Source organism: Ovis canadensis, chromosome 3 (assembly GCF_042477335.2).
Source record: "Ovis canadensis isolate MfBH-ARS-UI-01 breed Bighorn chromosome 3, ARS-UI_OviCan_v2, whole genome shotgun sequence".
Taxonomy (NCBI): domain Eukaryota; kingdom Metazoa; phylum Chordata; class Mammalia; order Artiodactyla; family Bovidae; genus Ovis; species Ovis canadensis.
This window is the reverse complement of record NC_091247.1, coordinates 211063586-211083827: the sequence shown is the minus strand read 5'-3', so window position 1 is coordinate 211083827 and position 20242 is coordinate 211063586. Positions and strand designations below refer to the sequence as shown.

The following is a 20242-nucleotide window of genomic DNA, read 5'->3' as shown; positions in this document are numbered from 1 at the left end:
ACGTGATCATATATGTGGCATATAAGTTGTAGAAAAGTGCACAGATATGCATCCTTGTAAATCACAGAAACATTTTCTCTCTTTCCTCCACTTCGTACCCTCCTAGGCTAGGAAGCTGGTACCCAAGCTCATCTCCTGCATTTCTCAAGGGTCTGACCACCTTGGACTACGGGTACCTGTATGGCCAAGCTCTGGCCGCTGGGATGTAGCAGAGGCTTGAGAATGCAGGCTCATCGTGGTGTCTCCATCAGCATCCAGCATGTCCCGTGTGCTGCTATACTTGGCCAGCATCTGGATTCCTGCACGGGTGACCGTGGGCTATGGCTGGATTTCCCCGAGTGAGACAGTTCAGAGACCGAGGCACTGAAAGGCATGCCTAAGGTTCTCCTCCCTGAGCAAGTAGTAGGGGAAGCCTCCGACTCCAGTTCCTGCCAGGAGAGGCCCGGCCCCTGTCCTATGAACTTGAACTCTGATTGCCAAATCCGTCAGGCCGAGGGGAAACAGCGTGTGTTTTCTATTTGGGCGGTCTCCGTCTGAACAATCATCCAAGGGGCTGCCCTTCTCGGCTCTCTTTTGTTTATTTGTTAGTACTTCCTGTGTAACTACAACCTAAAAAGACGGCAAGAATTTACAATCGCCAGAAGGAAGGTTCCCAGCAGTAATCCCAGAGGGACCTCACAAGGCTCTTATCCATCACACACTCCCTGAGTTACTCAGATCTAGTTTAGTCTGCCTGTGCCTTTGTGAAAAGAAATTATTGGACTGGCTTCTTCCTTTCTCCGAGGGCATAAGGTAAAGCAGGGTCCCCAACCTGTGGGCATGGACTGGTACCTGCTGTCAGATCAGCCTTGGCATTAGGTTAGAAATAAAGTACATACCTGGTCTTAGATCCCTGGATATGTTCCAGTATCTCCCAGTTTATTGTCTATGGGAACTTGAATAGAATTTGTATCATACCGTTGTATAAAAATTACATAAATCTTAATTATGCTGAATTGGTTCATAGTGTTTTTCAGGTTTACTATATCCTTCTACTTCTCTGTGTATTCATGCTATTAATTTTTGAGAGTTTGATATTGAAACTCCAACTAAAAATCTTAATTTATCTACTTAAAAATAATTGCGATATATGACCTTGTTTTATATTTTCCAACTCTCCTGTAAATGTGTTATCATATTTTCATAATTTAGAAAAGAAAAAAGAAAGAAAATAGTAAAATGATTTTCAAAAATAAATAAAGTGCACAATAAACGCAATGCACTTGAATCATCCTGAAACTACTCCCTGCACCCCTGGTTCATGGAAAAATTATCTTCCACAAAATTGGTCTCTGGTGCCAAAAAGATTAGTGTGGGAACCAGTGTGTACATGGAAAATGGGGAGACTTCACCCTATAGGCTTTACATGGTAAAGCATCAAATACAGCAAATGTCAGCCTAGGAGAGTACTTTCGTTGCTGTTTTAATCACTGTTGCATCCCCACGGACTGTAGCCCACCAGGCTCCTCTGTCCACAGGATTTCCCAGGGAAGAATACTGGAGTAGGTTGCCATTTCCTTCTCCAGAGGATCCTCTTGGCCCAGAGATCAAATGCGTGTCTCCTGCACTGGCAGGCAGATTCTTTACCATCTGAGCCACCAGAGTCCTGTGAATTTAATGTGGCACTAATCTCAAAACTTCTCCTTCCAATTCTGCTTTTTAGGGTTAGCGTTAGAGAAAAAAGATGGAGATTGACTTCCACTTAAATTGGAAAGTGGAAGTCTTCCACTTTCATTTTACAAAAAGGGAGATTTAAGTCCAGTAAGATGAAGCGATTACTCTAAAGACACATCGCTGGTGAGCTTTAAAAATACTCTGTTGTAGTAGTCAATTCAGTGATCTTTCTTCATAGCATACAGTGAAAGCGAAAGTTGCTCAGTCCTGTCCAACTCTTTGCAACCCAATGGACTATACAGTCCGTGGAATTCTCTAGGTCATAAAACTGAAGTGGGTAGCCTTTCCCTTCTCCCGGGGATCTTCCCAAACCAGGGATCAAACCCAGGTCTCCCACACTGCAGGTGGATTCTTTACCAGCTGAGCCACAAGGGAAGCCCTTATATGCAGTATATGGACTCAATTAAAGATTTCATTATATAATTATACATTTGGTACCTGATGATCTTGAACATTCACATATTTTACTGGAAGTCAGAAATTTTAGGTCTATTACTACCTATGACTTTAGAAAAACAGGTAACCTTTTTTTTTTTTTTTTGGCCTAAATTTGCTAAATTTACTAAGAAGTTTGGTTTAGATAATATCCAAATTATTTTCCCAAATAAGTACAATAGAATTACATTATTCTACCAATGCTTTTCTGTATTTGGGGGAAATAACTTGGTTAAATCAAACATACTAAATGCAGAGGAGAGTGGAAGACAATTGGGCTGGGACAGCCAGGAAACATATCTCGTGAATTCATTATGTGTCTCCAGCTGTGTATTGTTCATCAAGTTATTTTAAATTGAGCAAATCTAAAGAGAGCTTTCCCTTGCATAATGCCCTGTAAGAAGCAGAAAATCAAAAATTATTTGGCCATTTGCATTGGACAAATGTAAATATTAGAAAATGTTACAAAAGAAAAGACACTAAAAAAAATGGAAGGGAGAGGTAAGTGAAGCTACATATGAAAATCAAGCAAGAAGACAGAATATCAGAAATAGTTGCAGCTGAGATGTTACAATTTAGGAGATGCTGATAATTATGATTCTAATGAAATAGTCATTAGAATTATTTCCTGAACTTCAGTTATTCAAGGGCTTCACTGGTGACTCAGACAGTAAAGAATCTGCCTGCAATGCAGGAGGCCCAGGTTCAATTCTTGGGTTGGGAAGATCCCCCTGAAGAAGGGAATGGCAATCTACTCCAGTAGTCTTGCCTGGAGAATTCCACTGACAGAGGAGCCTGGTGGGCTACAGTCCACAGGGTTGCAAAGAGTTAGATATGACTGAGCGACTAACACGAATTAGTTATTCAAGGAGATCTTTAATAATTTTACCAAAGAACCTACATTAACATTTTTACTACTTGTCCTTAAATGCTTAATATTTTTCAGCCATGACAAAGATTCTTACTTCATTGTAGGTTCTATTCTCAGATTCTGAGGGACAACAGTGGAAAACAAAACTCTGTACTCTTAGAGCCTACATTATATGGAGGAAGTCAGATGCTATACAAGAAAGATAGTAAGTAAACTGTAGAATATATTACACTATGATTAGAGTTATGGAGAAATACAGAAAGTGAGGAAGATTAAGAACATACAGGGACTTCTCTGGTGTTCCAGTGGCTGAAACCATGTGCTTCCAATGCAGGGGATCTGGGTCCCATTCCTGGTCAGTTTCCCACATGCCTCAATGAAGACTTGAGAGCCACAACTAAGATCCAGCAGAGCCAAAATAAATAAATGTTAAAAAGAAAATAGAATGTACCAGAAAGGAGTTGGAAGTTTTCAATAAGATAGTGAGAATCATCCTTATTGAAAGAATCCGCAGAAATCTAGGGTAAGAATAGTTCAGGTAAAGGGACCAGGAATCTCAAAGGCCCTGAGAGGCAAGCATGCTGGCTGTGACTGAGTAACTGTAAGGAAACCATTGTCATAAAGTGAATGAGTGATGAGAAGAGACCCTCGGCTTGAAGGAATAAAACTTTTTAGAGTAACACTCAGCTATTTTTATTTAATATTTTTGATGCATTAAATATTCAGTCTCTGGGTAAAAATAAAATCTATATATAAGACAAAAGACATAAGAAGACATGGCCACCTAAGCTCAATAAAGATTTAATAGCAAAGAACATCAGATTATTCTTGCCTGGAGAATTCCATGGACAGAGGAGTCTGTCAGACTCCAGTCCATGGGGTTGCAAAAAATCAGATATGACTGAGAGACTAACACCCTCCTTTCAATCAAGATTATGGCATCCTATACTGGCCAGCAATTGTCTTGGTCAATACACAAAAGGTCTTTAGTTTTTTGGTTAGATTTTTTCTTTTTTTTTTAACTCAGATATGTTGGAAGTCAAGGAGAGTTTTAGTAGAGGGCTGGTATGACTTGTTTAAACTGAAACTCCAATATTTTGGCCACCTGATGTGAAGAGCCCACTTATTAGAAAACATCCCTGCTGGGAAAGATTGCAGGCAAAAAAAAAAGGATGATTGGATGGCATCACTAACTCAATGGACATGAGTTTGAGCAAATTCTGGGAGATGGTGAAGGAGAGGGAGGCCAGGCGTGCTGCGGTCTATGGGATCGCGAAGAGTCAGACACAACTTAGCGACTGAACAACTGCTTTGTAGGTGCTAGAAGACTACTTTGAAAATTATTGCAATAACTCAGGCAAGAGGAGATAGTGATCCTTGAAGAGGTAAGTGTTTTCTGTAGCATGATCATTCCTCATCTTGAATTACCCTTGAGACATAAGGTCTACTAGCTGCCCTTTTCACTTTTCTGTCACTTGGAAAAGCATAGATGTTTTCTGTTCATTCTCATGCACGATTCCACATTGGCTGTAACAGTAACAAGGAATGTAAGGCATATTTTAGACAGCCTAGTTCTTGTTAAAATCATGCTTTCAGTTTTCACTTATAGGTTATTGTTGCCTAGCCCGTCTGTTCTAGATAAGTACAGCTGAACATTCAGCATCCAAAACTGTTTTCTCTGATTATCGTGATTTCTTCAACTCATGCGCTCCATTTTAAGGACACAGGAGAAAAAATTAAACCAAAAACAAAATTAAAATACATGGCATCTTTTCAAAGTCCCACTTTATGCCTTAATTTAACTCAGCTTCAATAACCTTTTCATTTTCACATTTCTTTCCAGATAGTGACAACCCCAGTTAGTGTATTAGAAAAGTAATAGTCACTTTGCAAAAATTTTTTCTCTTTCTCTTAGATTTTTAAATATTTAAGATCTACAATTTATTCTTCAGCACAAAACTACCTACTATACTACTTCCTCCCCAGTGCCAAAATTCATCGTCATTTTGGGGGAAAAGGCAAATAATAATAGTGTTAATTATACATGGCACGTAATTTAAATGCCAAAGATTCTTTAATTAACATTTTTATTAAAGTGAAATCCCATAACAGTAATGGTTTTAAAGTGAAAAATTCAGTGAACTTGACACAGTTTCTATTCACATATTAATGAACACTAGACTATCTCTCTAGTAATTATGGAAATCCCCACTGGAAATATAAATAACACCAATGGGAAAGTTTAAAAGAAAATAAGAGACAAATCATCATATGAGGAAACTTATTTATGTTCCAATAATACTTTTTACAGTAATTTCTGAGGAATTGCTGAAAACTGCAAAATAGTCATCATAAAAATAATAAAATGTTTTGCATTACAAAATGTTAATACCTTACCAATAGGACAGGTTACTTTTTTATATTTACTAATCAGATCTTTTTTTGATTGATAGTATTTAAAAAGAGAAATCTTTCTTACCAAAGCAGATTCCCTACAATTTCACATTATACAAGATTCTCTTAGAGATATGGCAGACATGTTATCTTTGTTATTGAATTCAGGAAAAAAAGATGAAACTAATGGTTTTTATGATGCTTTTGGTCATAATCATGACCATAGAGATGAATAAAATAATAAAATGGCTCTGATTTTAATAAAGCTTTTTTTCCATTTTTTCATTTAGCTATTCAAAATATACTTCTATCTGTGTCTGATACACTGCTAAAAGTGGGCAAATAAGTAGTGGAAACACATCACATGAACTCCAGTGGCACTTTTTAGGACAAAACACAACTCTGGTATAGTCAGATATTAAAACCTCCTGAAACACCAAGAATTCACAGCTAATCCCAGATAAACAGAATGGCAGAATGAAAATTCTACCATTGATAGAATAAAAATTCAAGGTCAGGTGTTCTGACTCCATTTCTAGGACTCTAATAATTAGAACACAATACTGATTACCGGATAGACTTGGGGGGTATGGAAATCACAGCCAGCCTTCCATCCTGTTTCTCAGCTAAGACTGAAGTTGGCTGAGCTCTCTTGATATTTTTTTCAGCAATTATTTTCACCTCAAATATATCTCTTTTCTGTTTGGATTTATACCCTCCTTAGTATCTTACATACATCTCTCTGCTCCTCCACCATTATATTGACAGCTTCTTCTCACAAATACTGTATGAATGCACACTACAAAGTTGGTTGTAAATGTCTGACACATGGATCCATGCACAGTTGTGAAATGAGTCTTTTTCAGTAACTGTACTTCTGATTTGAAACCTGTTGAAATAAAATGCAATGTGATAATTAGTACAAGCATAGGGAATACTATTAATATCTACTGTCTCCACAATACTGGCATAGTTGGTAAGGATATTGGTGAAAAAGAGTTTCCGAAGTGCGTATTATTGAAACAAAAAGAATTTAAATTCAAATTTTCCAAATGGTAGCGTAACAACCTTCACTATTAAGGCATAAAAAGGACTCAAAAATTTTTTAAGAAATACTACTAGTTGAAAATAAAATTAAATACAACTCTGACAAAAAAGAAAAATCATTTAATACTTTATAATATTAAATTATAATACATAATAATTGTTTACTTATCTTTCAACCTTTTACCTAGAGGTATACTTATTACTTACTTCTTGGAAGGAAAGTTATAACCAACCTAGACAGTATATTCAAAAGCAGAGACATTACTTTGCCAACTAAGGTCCGTCTAGTCAAGGCTATGGTTTTTCCAGTGGTCATGTATGGATGTGACCTGTTGGACTGTGAAGAAAGCTGAGCACTGAAGAATTGATGCTTTTGAACTGTGATGTTGGAGAAGACTCTTGAGAGTCCCTTGGACTGCAAGGAGATCCAACCAGTCCATTCTAAAGGAGATCAATCCTGGGTGTTCTTTGGAAGGAATGATGCTAAAGCTGAAACTCCAGTATTTTGGCCACCTCATGCGAAGAGTTGACTCATTGGAAAAGACTCTGGTGCTGGGAGGGATTGGGGGTGGAAGGAGAAGGGGATGACAGAGGATGAGATGGCTGGATGGCATCACCGACTCGATGGACGTGAGTTTGAGTGAACTCCGGGAGTTGGTGATGGACAGGGAGGCCTGGCGTGCTGTGATTTATGGGGTCGCAAAGAGTCCGACACGACTGAGCGACTGAACTGAACTGATACTTACTAAATAAAGTAGCAGTTTAGTAAAATATTATTGGGAATATTTAGTGAGTAGACCAAGTAGAAGAGTTCTTGCTAACGGTGACTGAGAACTAAGTGAAGAATCACAGATATCAAGACCATTGAAAAGCAATTCAAACAACTTTCTATATTTTAAAAAATATTTATTATTTTATTTATTTGGCTTCTCTGAGTCTTAGTTGTGGCATACAGTATCTTTGGTTGCAACATGTGAAGTCTTAGTTGAGACATATCTAGTTCTCTGACCAGGAACTGAACCTGGGCCTCCTGCACTGGGAATGTAGAGTCTTAGCTACTGGACCACCAGAAAAGTCCCAAACAACCCTATATTTTTTAATGCATCCTGAAGGTTGTATTGTATTCCAATATAATGATAGACAATGAGAATTGGCCTTCCCTGGTGGCTGAGAGGGCAAAGTGTCTGCCCACAATGCAGGAGACCTGGGTTTGATCCCTGGGTTGAGAAGATCCTCTGGAGATGGAAATGTCAACCCACTTCAGTACTCTTGCCTGGAAAATGCCATGAACGGAAGATCCTGGTAGGCTACAGTTCCTGGGATTGCAAAGAGTCCTGAACGACTAAGCAACTTCACTTATGAGAATTGCCATAAATAAACAGAAGCATGGCTCTGTTCTATTGCCCTTACTTTCCTAAAGGAGGAGTGTTAGTTATTTAGTCAAGCTCAAAGGGCGTTACTGAGCCTCAGTGTAAAAGCTAAGGTCTGGTACTCTTCATCCCGTACATCTGTCTCTTCTTGGTCCTGAGAATGGAGGATTGAGAGAATTCTTCTGTTGAAATAATTAGGCCAAGGTCATGAAACAGCTTTGATCCAGCCTCAGGGAGAATTCTGGCCAATGTTCTTCTCCAAAATATCTTTTTGACATCTAAGAGATTTTGGAGAATGTACAGAGCCAGATTAAAATGACTGTCACCGATGAATAGTTACACATCAAAATGTTAGTTTGGACCTACGACTTCAGGGAGTCCACTAGTCAGTTTTTAAAATGGCAAACGAAAACTCAACACAAACAAGTGCTACAGAAAAATAAGATATATATTCTGTCAAGATCGTTCATTAATAAATTCAATGTGCTTGGCCAAAATGAGATAGTTCAGTGGTATAAAATCAAAGTGTGATCATACTCAGCAGTTTGTACTATTCACACCCAATAGTGCTTGCCAGAAGCAAATGAAAAGCCACTCTGTAAAATTCAAATTAATTCTACAAAAGTTTAAGATATGTTAAGTGCATTAACAACAACAACAACAACAAAACAATTCAGGCATAGACGAACACAAATAAATAAATGAATAAAAATTAGAGGAAAAATGCGACTTCCCCAGTGGTCCAGTGGCTAAGCCTCCACGCTCTCAATACAAGGAGCCCAGGTTTGATTCCTGTTTGAGAAACTAGACCCCACATGCTGCAACTAAGTGTTCGCATGCATACTGTAACAAAAAGAACCCTCATGTCACAACAAAGACCCCACCCAATCAAATAAATAAATGTTTTTAATTAGAAGAAAAAGATAACAGAAACAGATACACATGAGTATAAAACACTAGGTTATCAAACATAAATATTAAAGCAACTATACAGAGTATTCTAGGAGTTAAAAGACAATATTGAGAATGTTTTGGAAAAGCTAAGAATTATAAATTGCAACTGGATGGATGTGAGAAATTATAAAACTTAAAAATTCATTAAACAAAGCTAAAAGCTTAATTAGGGCTTTTAACAGCAGTTTAACTGAAGAAGAAGAAAAAGAACAAAACTGAAAGAGGTATGACAGCTAAATAGGTTAAAGAAAAAAGACAAAACTATAGGAAAAAGTAAATGAGACATATAGGATATTGTGAATGGGTCTATAATACATTTAATTGGAATTATAGAAGAAGGGTAGAAAGTCAGGAAAGAGCAACATTTGAAGCAAGTATGGCTGAAAACTTCAAAGCTGAAAAAAGACATAAAACATATTGCTTTCAAATAAATGACCTTTCAAAAACAACAATAAAAAAAGAAAACATTATAATAATATCTTTGAATGCCTGAGAGAAAAAGGTTACAGATTTCTAATTTTATACTCAAAATATTTTTTTAGAAAAGTTGAAATAAAGAGTTTTAGACAAGCACAGAGAATTCAACTGTAAAACTTCAACTCTAAAGGAAATACGAAAATGTATTCTTCAGATTTAAAAAAAATGATGCAAAATGGAAGGTAGGAGAGGCAGAGAGGAATAAAAAGCAATGAAAACCATGAATCTGTGGGGAAAATCTAATAAAATGCATAGATCTCTATTGTTTTCTAGGGCTATCTTTTTACTGACTCCGAGATGCCATCAATTGTTGGTTGGTTGCCATTTATTTAATTTAATACTGTGAAATAAATGCATCTGAAATGAGAATTTAGCAGAAAACCTAGCAGAAGCTGGAAAACAAAGGACTATTTTGGTGCAGGATTAAATGAAAAATAAAACTGCCAAACAGAAAAAAGGGTAACAAATGAAATGTGCATTTCTCAATCTTGCCACCAGGTGGAGCGTTGTGGCCAGTATTAGTCACTCAGTCGTGTCTGCCTGCCATACCGCGGACTGTAGCCCACCAGGATCCTCTGTCCACGGAATTTCCCAAGCAAGAATACTGGAGTGGGTTGCCATTTCCTTCTGCAGGGGAGCTTCCACACCCAGGGATCGAACCCGGGTCTCCTGCACTGCATGTAGGTTCTTTACCATCTGAGCCACCAGGGAAGGTGGAAGGTGGGAGGAGAAAATTTTGTCCCCAGGATGTTGAATCACAAGCTGCTTATGCATACAATTTCTCTATCTGAACCCATGATAAAAAGCATGTGCCAGACACTGTGCCAAGTGATTTTACTTTTATCTCAAAATCTTTAGAGGTGGGAATTATTTTTATTCTCCTTTACAGATTTGGAAAGGGGGGCACAGATAAGATTAAGCAACTTATCCAGTTCCACACAGTGAAAGGACCAGACTTAGGCTGAAAACTGACTTCAAAGCCCTGCTCTTAACCACAGATTTACAATGAGTGAGCGCTCCTTCCTGGGAATCTTCAAACACATGCCCTCTTGGTAAGAAAGCTGAGGGACCACTTGTGTTGATATCTTGAAGTGACCACTCAGCACTTTTTGACCTGTAAGTCCTCCTCTATCCTCTTGTTTTACTTTTTTTTTTTTTCCTGGCTCGGTGTCTCTTCCCATCACTGTGTCTCTTTTTCTCTCTCTTCCTTATTATGGCCAACAGATTGGATCCTTAACTGTGTGACATGCTCTTACCTCTCTGAGAGAAGGTATGAAGCTTTGTCTCTACGGATACTTACAGGTTAGACAACAAGGTGGAGCCATCCTCCCAGAGCCATGGTTCTTCTGTCCGACGGCGAGAAAGCCCTATCCAAAATGAATGATCAGGCTGGGAAGACACTCGCCTTGATATAAACTCCTGTAAGGAAACATAGATACAAGTCAAGGAGAGAGAAAGAGAGACAGTGAAGGGCAGAGATGATAGACAGAGAAGATACAGAGAAAGACTGTTAGGAGATTTTGAGAGACAGAGATTGAATCACCTTGATGGAGGATGCGTGCATATACTGGCATCAGCCTAGATAGACGTGCCAATTCTTGAATGCCAGTCACTGTCTCAAAAAGCATATCTCATTTTTTCAGAGTCCTTATCGTTTAGTTTTCCAACAAAGAATAGATCCTTCTTTTACGTACAGCTGTCCAGCTTTCCCAGAACGACTTATTGAAAAGATTGTCTTTTCTGCATTATATATTCTTGGCTCTTTTGTCATAGATTAGGTGACCATAGGTACATGGGTTTACTTCTGGGCTTTTATCCTATTCCATTGATCTATATTTCTACTTTGGTGCCAGCACCATACTATCTTCATGACTGTATAGTCTGAAGTCAGGAAGCCTGATTCCTCCTGCTCTGTTTTTTCTCCTCAAGATTTCTTTGGCTATTTGGAGTCTTTTGTATTTCCATGAGAAGGGCTTCCCTGGTGGCTCAGATGGTTAAGCGTCTGTCTACAATATGGGAGACCCGGGTTCGATCCCCGGGTTGGGAAGATCACCTGGAGAAGGAAATGGCAATCCACTCCAGTACTATTGCCTGGAAAATCCCATGGACAGAGGAGCCTGGTGGGCTACAGCCCATGGGGTCTCAAAGAGTCGGACACGACTGATTCCATTGATCTATATTTCTACTTTGGTGCCAGCACCGTACTATCTTGGTGACTGTATAGTCTGAAGTCAGGAAGCCTGATTCCTCCTGCTCTGTTTTTTCTCAAGATTGCTTTGGCTATTTAGAGTCTTTTTGTATTTCCATACAAATTGAAAAAATCTTCTAATTTTGTGAAAAATGCCATTTGTAATTTAATAGGAAAATTTCATTGAATCTGTAGATTGTGTTGGGTAGTATAGTTATGTTCACAGTACTAGTCTTCCAACTCAAGAACATGGTGTGTCTTTCCATCTGTGTCATCTTTGATTTCTTTCATCAGTATCTTGTAGTTTTCTGAGTATGGGTTTTTTGCCTCCATCAGTTCAGTTCAGTTCAGTCGCTCAGTCGTGTCCGACTCTTTGTGACCTCATGGACTGCAGCACGCCAGGCCCTCTGTGCATCACCAACTCCCGGAGTTCACTCAGACTCACGTCCATCGAGTCAGTGATGCCATCTGTCCATCTCATCCTCTGTTGTTCCCTTCTCTTCCTGCCTTCAATCTTTCCCAACATCAGGGTCTTTTCAAATGACTCAGCTCTTCGCATCAGGTGGCCAAAGTATTGGAGTTTCAGCTTCGACACCAGTCCTTCCAATGAACACCCAGGACTGATTTCCTGTAGGATGGACTGGTTGGATCTCCTTGTAGTCCAAGGGACTCTCAAGAGTCTTCTCCAACACCACAGTTCAAAAGCATCAATTCTTCTGCACTTTCTTTGCCTCCATAAGTTAGGTTTATTCTGAGGTATTATCCTTTCTATTGCAATGGTAAGTGAAATTAGAACACTCCCTAACTCTATACATAAAAATAAACTCAAAATGGATTAAAAACCTAAATGTAAGGCTGAACACTGTAAATCTTAGAAAGAAGCATAGGCAGAGCACTCTTTGACATAAATAGCAGCAGGATTTTTTTGGACTCACCCTTCTAGAGTAATGAAAATAAAAACTATGAAAACAGATAACAAATGAGACCTAATTAAACTTAAAGCTTTTGTACCACAAAGGAAGCCACAAGCAAAACAAAAAGATAGTCCTTAGAATGGGAGAAAATATTTGCAAACAAAACAACTGACAAGGGATTGATCTTCAAAATATACAAACAGCTCATGCAACTCAGTATCAAAACAACAGACAACAAAATAAAATGGGCATAAGACCTAGAGAGACATCTCTCCAAAGACGACATACAAATGGCCAACAAATCCATGTAAAGATGGTCAACATCACTAACTATTAGAGAAATGCAATTCAAAACACAATGAAGCATCACCAGTCAGAGGTGACACCAGTCAGAAAGGGCCATCATCAAAAAACTACAAACAATAAATTCTAGAGAAGTTGTGGAGAGAATGGAACCCTCCTACACTATTGGTAGGAATGTAAATTGGTACAGCCACTATGGAGAACAGTATGGAAGTTTCTCAAAACACTATAACTACCATATGACCCAGCAATACCAATGCTGGACATACACTCAGAAAAAACAGTGATTCAAAATGACACATACGCCTCAGTGTTCATTGCAGCACTATTTGGGATAGCCAGGACATTGTTGCAACCTAAATTTCCATCAACAGAGAAATGGATAAAGAAGATTGGTACATAAAAACAACAGAATGTCACTCAGCTAAAAAGATGAATGAAATAATGCTATTGGCAGAGACATGGATGGACTTAGAGACGGACTGTCATACACCATGAAGTAAGTCAGAAAGAGATAAATATCATGTAATGTTGCTTATATGGGGAATCTGGGAAAAGTGATACAGATTAACTTATGTGCAAAGAAGAAATAGAGACACAGACATAGAGGACACATTTAAGAACACCAAGGAGGAAAGGAGAGAGGGATGAATTGGGAGATTGGGATTGATATATAAATATATACTTGTGCACAATGCTCATGCTCAGTCACCCGGTCGTGTCCGACTCTTTGCCACCCTATGGACTGTAGCTTGCTGAGCTCCTCTGTCCATGGGATTCTCCAGGCAAGAATACTGGAGTGGGTTGCCATGCCCTTCTCCAGGGGATCTTCCCGACCCAGGGAACCCAGGTCTCCTGCATCTTCGGCATCACAGGCAGATTCTTTACCACTGAGCCACCAGGGGAGTCCCATACATACACGCCTATGTGTAAAAGAGGTAACTAATGAGAACCTACTGTACAGCACAGGGAACTCTACTCAACCCTCTGTGGTGATCTAAGTGGGAAGGAAATCTTAATAAAAGGGGGCTCAGTTTGTTTTATAGCAGAAACTAACACAGCCTCCTAAAGCAACTATACTCCAATAAAATTTACTATAAATAAATAAATAAATACTTGATGGCAAAATTGTGCTTCCTGCATTCAATCTGCCAGAATAAATCCAAGAACGACAGAGTCTGCAGGCCGTGTTCATGGATGACAGGCTACTATCATCTCCACAATTTTAATTGAAAATATGTTTATATAGCCTTTGTCAAGAAATGCTTCGCAGAGTTAGATGACTAGGTTAAAACAGTTTGGTTCCACTGCACGTTTTATGAATAAGTAATCTACGGGTTAATGATCATATTTGAATTATTGACAAATATAACTCAACAAAGTGGCAATTATAGGAAAGTCTAAAAGCCAGACAGACTTCCAGTCCCATGCCCCCCCCTTTTTTTTTTGCCATACATCTACTTCCATTAATTTTTATGTCAACCACAACTGTGGGGAAAACAAAACAGAAACACAAAAATTGCGAGTAGTAAAAGTAAGTATAGAAGTTGTAGGCCGTTCAGATTTATAAGGTAGAATATTCGCTGACTATTAACTCCTCCTCATAGCTCATCTGAGTTCTATCCTTCAGGCAAGATGCATTGCAAGTTGCTCTTTTTCTGTGCAATTTTTACGTCTACAGGAATTTCTCTCTCTGAATTTCTATGGCAGTTGGTGCCAATACAAGATATTTAACTTATAACAGCTGTTGAGTCGTTTCTATTTTCTTAAAAATTATTTGAGCATGGCTAGACGTTTACTTTTAAACCTCTTGTCTTTCCTAGTATCTTGCAAGGAATAAATTATTTATAACTGTATATTATCATAGCTTGATAATTATGGCGATAAGGGGAAGAACCTTCTATTTCACTGTACCGCAGGGAGTTCAGGATTGGGAACGCATGTACACCTGTGGTGGATTCATGTCAATGTATGGCAAAACCAATACAGTATTGTAAAGTAAAATAATAATAATAATAAATAAATAAATAAAACCTAAAATCCAAACCCACAAAAATGAGTGTGGCTTGATTAGTAGAGTCAACTTGGAGTTGTGTTTAAAGGATTTATTTTAAAGTGTAATGTACTGGAGTGGATTGTCATTTCCTTCCCAACCCAGAGATTGAATCTGGGTCTCCTGCACTGCAGGTGAATTCTTTGTCAACTGAGCTAGCAGGAAAATCCAAAATGTGTTCATATTTTAATTAATTAAAAAGAAAAGCTTATATTATATACTTTACTCAATATATGCCATTACTATAATTATAGAGAATATGTAAAATTACTTTCTGTTAGGGAAAATAGTTATCTGGAAGCTACCTCTACTTTTCTGCTCAGTATAGATCACAGATATTATAACCAAAATCTACACTTACCAACTCTTTTGAGCTGTCTATCTTCAGGAGATTAGAGCCCAGTTGAAAGCATCGTCTTTTACTTCCATCCCAGGAATCTAATAGTGTGTTAAATAGATAACAGCTATCTTCACATGTGATCCAGTTAGGGGGACAAGCGCTAGAGAAAACTCCTGGAAATAAAAGATAAATACAATGAAGTTCATACTATGAATGGTACTTCAGTACAGGTACCATTCATCCTAAGGACATAAAAATCAATAAACTGCCATGAATATATTTAATTTTCAATTCAAATTATACAGACATGACTTAGAGAAGGGATCATACTAAACCCCTTATTCATCTACCGCTAAAAAATAACTGAGTGACTACAGTGTTTTAGACTATCAACTCTCCTTTCTTTCTTGTCTTGTCTTCCATGCCTTTACAGTCAGCTCAGAACTCCTTTTCTCCATGATAACTCTCAAAATAAATAAATGCAATATCAGTCACTGAGATATACAATCATTTCATGTTGACTTATTTTACAAGTGTGACATCTATTTCAGAATGCAATTCATCATATAAGAAAAGTATAAGAGCACTCACTCACATTACAGAGTAATGTGATAAAGACAGTGAAGAGGTATGTGTTCAGAGATGGAAAATTGAAGTCCAAATATTGGGATTAAAGTCTACTGTATACAAAATGGTAATTAAATCAATTAATTTGTATGATTAAAGAAAAACAAACTTAACTGGTTTTCAGAAACATATTTATTAGGTTTATCGATATTAAACATATCAATGAACCTTTAAATTCTTAGCAACACTTTCCCTTCTTTCCTTTTTCTATTCTTTTTTTTTTTTTTTTTACCTTTTCTGGTGTCCTATTTCCTATTTTAACTATATCACTTTAAAATGTCTTTTCCCTATCGTGTGAGAACCCATTCTGTTCCTTCAAATCAAATTACACAAACCTCTAAAAGCTTAAATATGTGAAAAATTAGTGATCTGAAAAAAATCCAACTAAGTTGGAGATTCAACTAAGTTCATAAGGCATTTATGCTATCACTTTGCAATCTGGATCTCCTGCATTGCAGGCAGATACTTTATTATGTGAGCCCCTAGGGAAGCCCTTGTATATTACAGAGGACTTATTTTACTGAGATAATATTGCTGTGGGCTTTATTTGAATGTAGCATCACCACATATAAAAGTACTTTCTTCATCCCCTGCTCCAAGCCTTAGCATCAAAAGTTAACCCTTCTGAATCAAGGATCTTATTAATCCTTAACTCTGCCCTTGCCTGTGGTCGTGAGAGCCTTGGTAGGTATCACACTATCTTCTAAAGATGATTGTGTGGGTTGACTCTGGTTGTCTTTATTTCTTGATGGAAAGCTGTCACTCTTCAACAGGTTGTTCCCTGAACTGGATCTCCAAATACCTTCATATACCAACAACAATAGTAATGACAGAAGAAAAAAAAAAGTCATTTTTACTACGTTTGAGAATTAAAATCCAAAAACCTACATTTTTGTTGGAATATAAAGGGATGTATTCTTGATTAGTGAGAAACAGATAACACATTGCTGATGGAGAGGCAGAGATAGATGGTAGATAGATAGGTGATAGCTTGAATAGATGGAAAAAGAAATAACTTCCATAAAGAAGATTTAATACAAAAGATAAAAATGAAGTAGATAGGAGGATGGGGGAAAGGAAGAGGCAAGTGGAATATAGTCCTTAAGTACCACGATGGATTTGAAACAGTAATAAATCTTCTTTATTATATTATTTTAAAAATGAGAGTTCCTTGAGAATCTGCCAGGTGCCTATATCATAGAATGTATTCAATAAACACACGACTACTTAAGAAATCTTTCATATTTTCATATGCCCTTCTCAAAGGCACAATAATACTTTATCCAAAATGGAATTCATGAACAATAAAATCTAAGGAAACGTATTCATCTATTACAAAATAACTACTCAGAATTTCATAAGTGCTTTGAGTATTTCCTGATATTATCCAAAGGAGTTTAAAGATCAGGTGTAAAACAATTTCCTTAAATCATGAAATGCAAAAAATGGCTTAAATTCTTTAGGGAATTTATCTCTTAGGAAAATAAGCACCAATTGCACTTCCCTCACCTCCACTGGTTTCTTTTCATTAATTTATCCTAGGAATTCCACAGCTTTGAAACCAGCTATGCAAGGAGATCTTATAGATAAGAGTATGAGTTATCAAGACAGATCGCCTGCATTTCTAATCATGGTCCTAATGTTAACTAGTTTATGACCCTAGAAATAAAGTTAGAACTCATAACATCAATTCAAAGGGTAGGTATTCAGATCCAGTTAGATTATGTTATACTGTTAAAAGAGTGCCTGGGGGACTTCCCTGGTAGTCCAGTGGTTAAGACTTCACTTTACCGTGTAGAGGGTATGAGTTCTATCCCTTGTCTGGGAACTAAGATCCCACAGGCCTTAGGGCCAAAAAACCAAACCATAAAACAGAAGTAACATTATAATAAATTGAATAAAGAAGTTAAAAATGGTCCACATTAAAAAAATAAAAAACTTTCCTTAAAAGCATGCCTGAAACATTATAAATGCTTATTAAATGTCTGTTGCTGTTCATCTTCCCCACCAATACTTACCCAAGGTACTCAGGACCACAGTTATCACCAGCAGCACTGAGCATACAATGCCCAGAGTCACAGCAATCAGACGCCAACGAGAGGATGCAGCACAAAGCCCTAGAAAGCCAAAGGGAGCAGAAAGGGAATCAAGAAACAGGATGGTAAATCAACTGAGCATGCCAGTTTGCAGTTCATCCAAATCTGATACCCAGATAACCTACTCGTCTAGGGTTAGTCTGAATTTTCCTCCCTCTTTAGTGTACCTCTTCTGGGTCAGCAACTGTACTTTGAGCACAGTGCCTTGAGGGCTATGCACTCCTAATTTCAGCTCCACATTGATATCTTTAGGTCTTGACATTACCAGGATTCCCATCCAATCTTAGAAGAGACAGCTTAATGCAGCAGAAATAACACTGGGTAGGAAGGGTAATCTTCCTCTTTCGCTTATTTCTTGTCTGTCACTGGGCAAATTACTTCCTCCATTTTTCCATTTCTCTTTGTGAACAATTAGGGTAATGATGCATCGAAGAGTGATTGTGAGGATCAACACAAGTAAAAGCACCTGGTTTAGAGACTACTAGCACATTATAGGCAACTCACAGTTTGTCCACACACACCTATAAACACACACACCTTCCTATCTCTTGCTTAACCATGTTTTTCCATTCTTCCCCAAAAGGTTGCCCAAGAAAACAAAACTGTGTGACAAGAGGAAAATAATTGCGCAATGGGAATGACCAGAAAGCAGAAGAGAGCAGATGTTGATGTCAAAACCTGTGAATAATCTCTTTCTTGATAACAGGAAACTCACTTTATATTAATATCACCACATCAAGACCGAGAATCAGCAATAGGAGCATGTCAGAAAACTGTCAAATAGAAGACTCATGGAGGAGATTAAATTGCTCACTCAGTGAAGAGAGAAATGTTTTAACGCCCTTCTTCAGATTTCACTTTTTTTACATAATGTCTAAGATTCATGTCCTGATAATGGAATCTTTTATCTAACTCATATATATTTCTTCACTGTTATACAAAAACCTTTTTGTTTAAAAATTTTTTTCCAAATCAATCTCATGATAAATATAAAAAAAATCATATTTGGGATTCTAAACCATATGACTTCTTTTATTTTGAATTAAACTTTTCATTTTGTATTGGAGTATGGCTTCCCTGGTTGCTCAGTGGTAAGTAATCTGCCTGCAATGCAGGAGCCATGGGAGGCATGAGTTCGATCTCTGGGTGGGGATTATTCTTGTCTGGGAAATCCCATGGACAGAGGAGCTTGGTGGGCTACAGTCCATGAGGTTGCAAAGACTCAAATACCACTGAGTGACTAAGCACAAAAAAATGAATATATTGAAATATAGTCAATTAACAATGTTGCGATATTTCATGTGGGCAGCAAAGAGACTCAACGATACATACACATATATCCACTCTCCCTTGAACTCCCTCCAGTCCAGGCTTCCACATAACGTTGAACAGAGTTCCCTGTGTTATACAGTAGGTTCTTATTATCTAAACCCTGATTTCTGGCCTCCCTTTGGCCTTTTCCACAAAATCCTGTTGTTTTTCTTGTCTTCTTTCTTTTCTTTTCTAACTCCAATATCCTGATGTTGTCCATCTGCACTTCTTTAGGTTTCCTTAACCTTCATTCTACAATTTACTTTTTTCTGTCAAACAAGTCACTCATTGAAATTCCTTCATCTTTGCATTTCATCACATGTATCACCAACTCCTTACTTTTGAAGTGTCTGTCTCTACAGAACAGAGAAAGTGTGAGTATTTTTTCTATCATCATAATAATTAACTTCAATGCAGCTGATCCTTGAACAACACAGGGTTTAAGGGCACTGGTCCTCCCCACACTATACCTTATAGTTGGCCCTCTATATCTACAGTTTCTCCATATCCACAGTTTGACATCCATGGATTCAACCAACTACAGATCGTCTAGTAGCGTGCTATTTACTTTTGAAAAACATTCATGTATAAGTGGATCTGTGCAGTTCAAACCCGTGTTATCCAAAGATCAACTGTGCTAGTGATTAGCCATTGAATGGTTGCCCAGAGAACAGTCTTAGTCCTCATTCAAATCATCTTCAGTGACTTCTGAAAACCTTTAAAAATATATTAATAAAAGCCTGGAAAACCAGAAGTCTGTCCAGTTTTTTCCACTTCTAGTTTTAGTTATAAGAGTGTGAATGTTGAAGTCAGAAAGAAAAAGATATACCTTTCTCTGAGACTACAGATCTCCTGGTGATGCTGCGAGAGCTGAAGTCTAATTGAGTATATCCATCTTCATCCAAATTTTCTACCGAAGATTGGTATTCCATTGTTCTACTGAGTTCCTGAATTGACACAGCATCTGAGAGCTTTTTTCTCTCTCCTAAGACAACTGCCTGTGGACAAAAGAGGATCTGTGAGTCAAGTCATGTGGGAGATGCATTTACTAGGCTTAAACAAGTTGAGCTAAAGTACTCCAACCAGATACCCAAAAGCAGGAAATGAAAAACTGTACTGTGGTAATTTCCCATTGGTACCTTTAGATCC

The 20242-nt window shown here is 37.8% G+C and overlaps 2 protein-coding genes across 6 annotated transcripts in view; both read right to left on the bottom strand.

Annotated features, from left to right (window-relative positions):
• CLEC1A (C-type lectin domain family 1 member A) overlaps positions 1-393 on the bottom strand; it is a 17492-nt gene extending 17099 nt beyond the window's left edge. The window contains exon 1 of the mRNA XM_069585729.1: positions 177-393. Within this exon, the coding sequence (XP_069441830.1) occupies positions 177-291 (115 nt within the window). The 5' untranslated portion in view covers positions 292-393. The remainder of the gene's footprint in view (positions 1-176) is intronic.
• Positions 177-20242, bottom strand: CLEC7A (C-type lectin domain containing 7A). 5 transcript variants are annotated; one of them, XM_069585731.1, is made up of 7 exons: positions 19923-20208; positions 17705-17803; positions 16351-16488; positions 15081-15232; positions 10562-10680; positions 6150-6302; positions 3688-4546 (listed from the first exon to the last, which is right to left on the bottom strand). In XM_069585731.1, the coding sequence occupies exons 1-6, from the start codon at positions 20023-20025 to the stop codon at positions 6170-6172; spliced, it is 744 nt and encodes a 247-aa protein (XP_069441832.1). In that variant the 5' UTR covers positions 20026-20208; the 3' UTR covers positions 3688-4546; positions 6150-6169. The 5 variants fall into 5 exon arrangements, with proteins under 5 accessions (XP_069441835.1, XP_069441832.1, XP_069441834.1 ...); XM_069585734.1 differs by lacking the exons at positions 3688-4546; positions 16351-16488 and adding an exon at positions 177-609; XM_069585733.1 differs by lacking the exon at positions 16351-16488.

Coding starts and splice junctions, on each gene's coding strand:
- CLEC7A (XM_069585730.1), bottom strand. CDS start 20,025: ATGGAATACCAATCTTCGGTAGAAAATTTGGATGAAGATGGATATACT. Junction 15,233..16,350: donor CAAGGCTCTCACGACCACAG/GCAAGGGCAGAG, acceptor TTTTATTTCCAG/GAGTTTTCTCTAGCGCTTGT. Junction 10,681..15,080: donor TAGACAGCTCAAAAGAGTTG/GTAAGTGTAGAT, acceptor GTTTCCTTACAG/GAGTTTATATCAAGGCGAGT.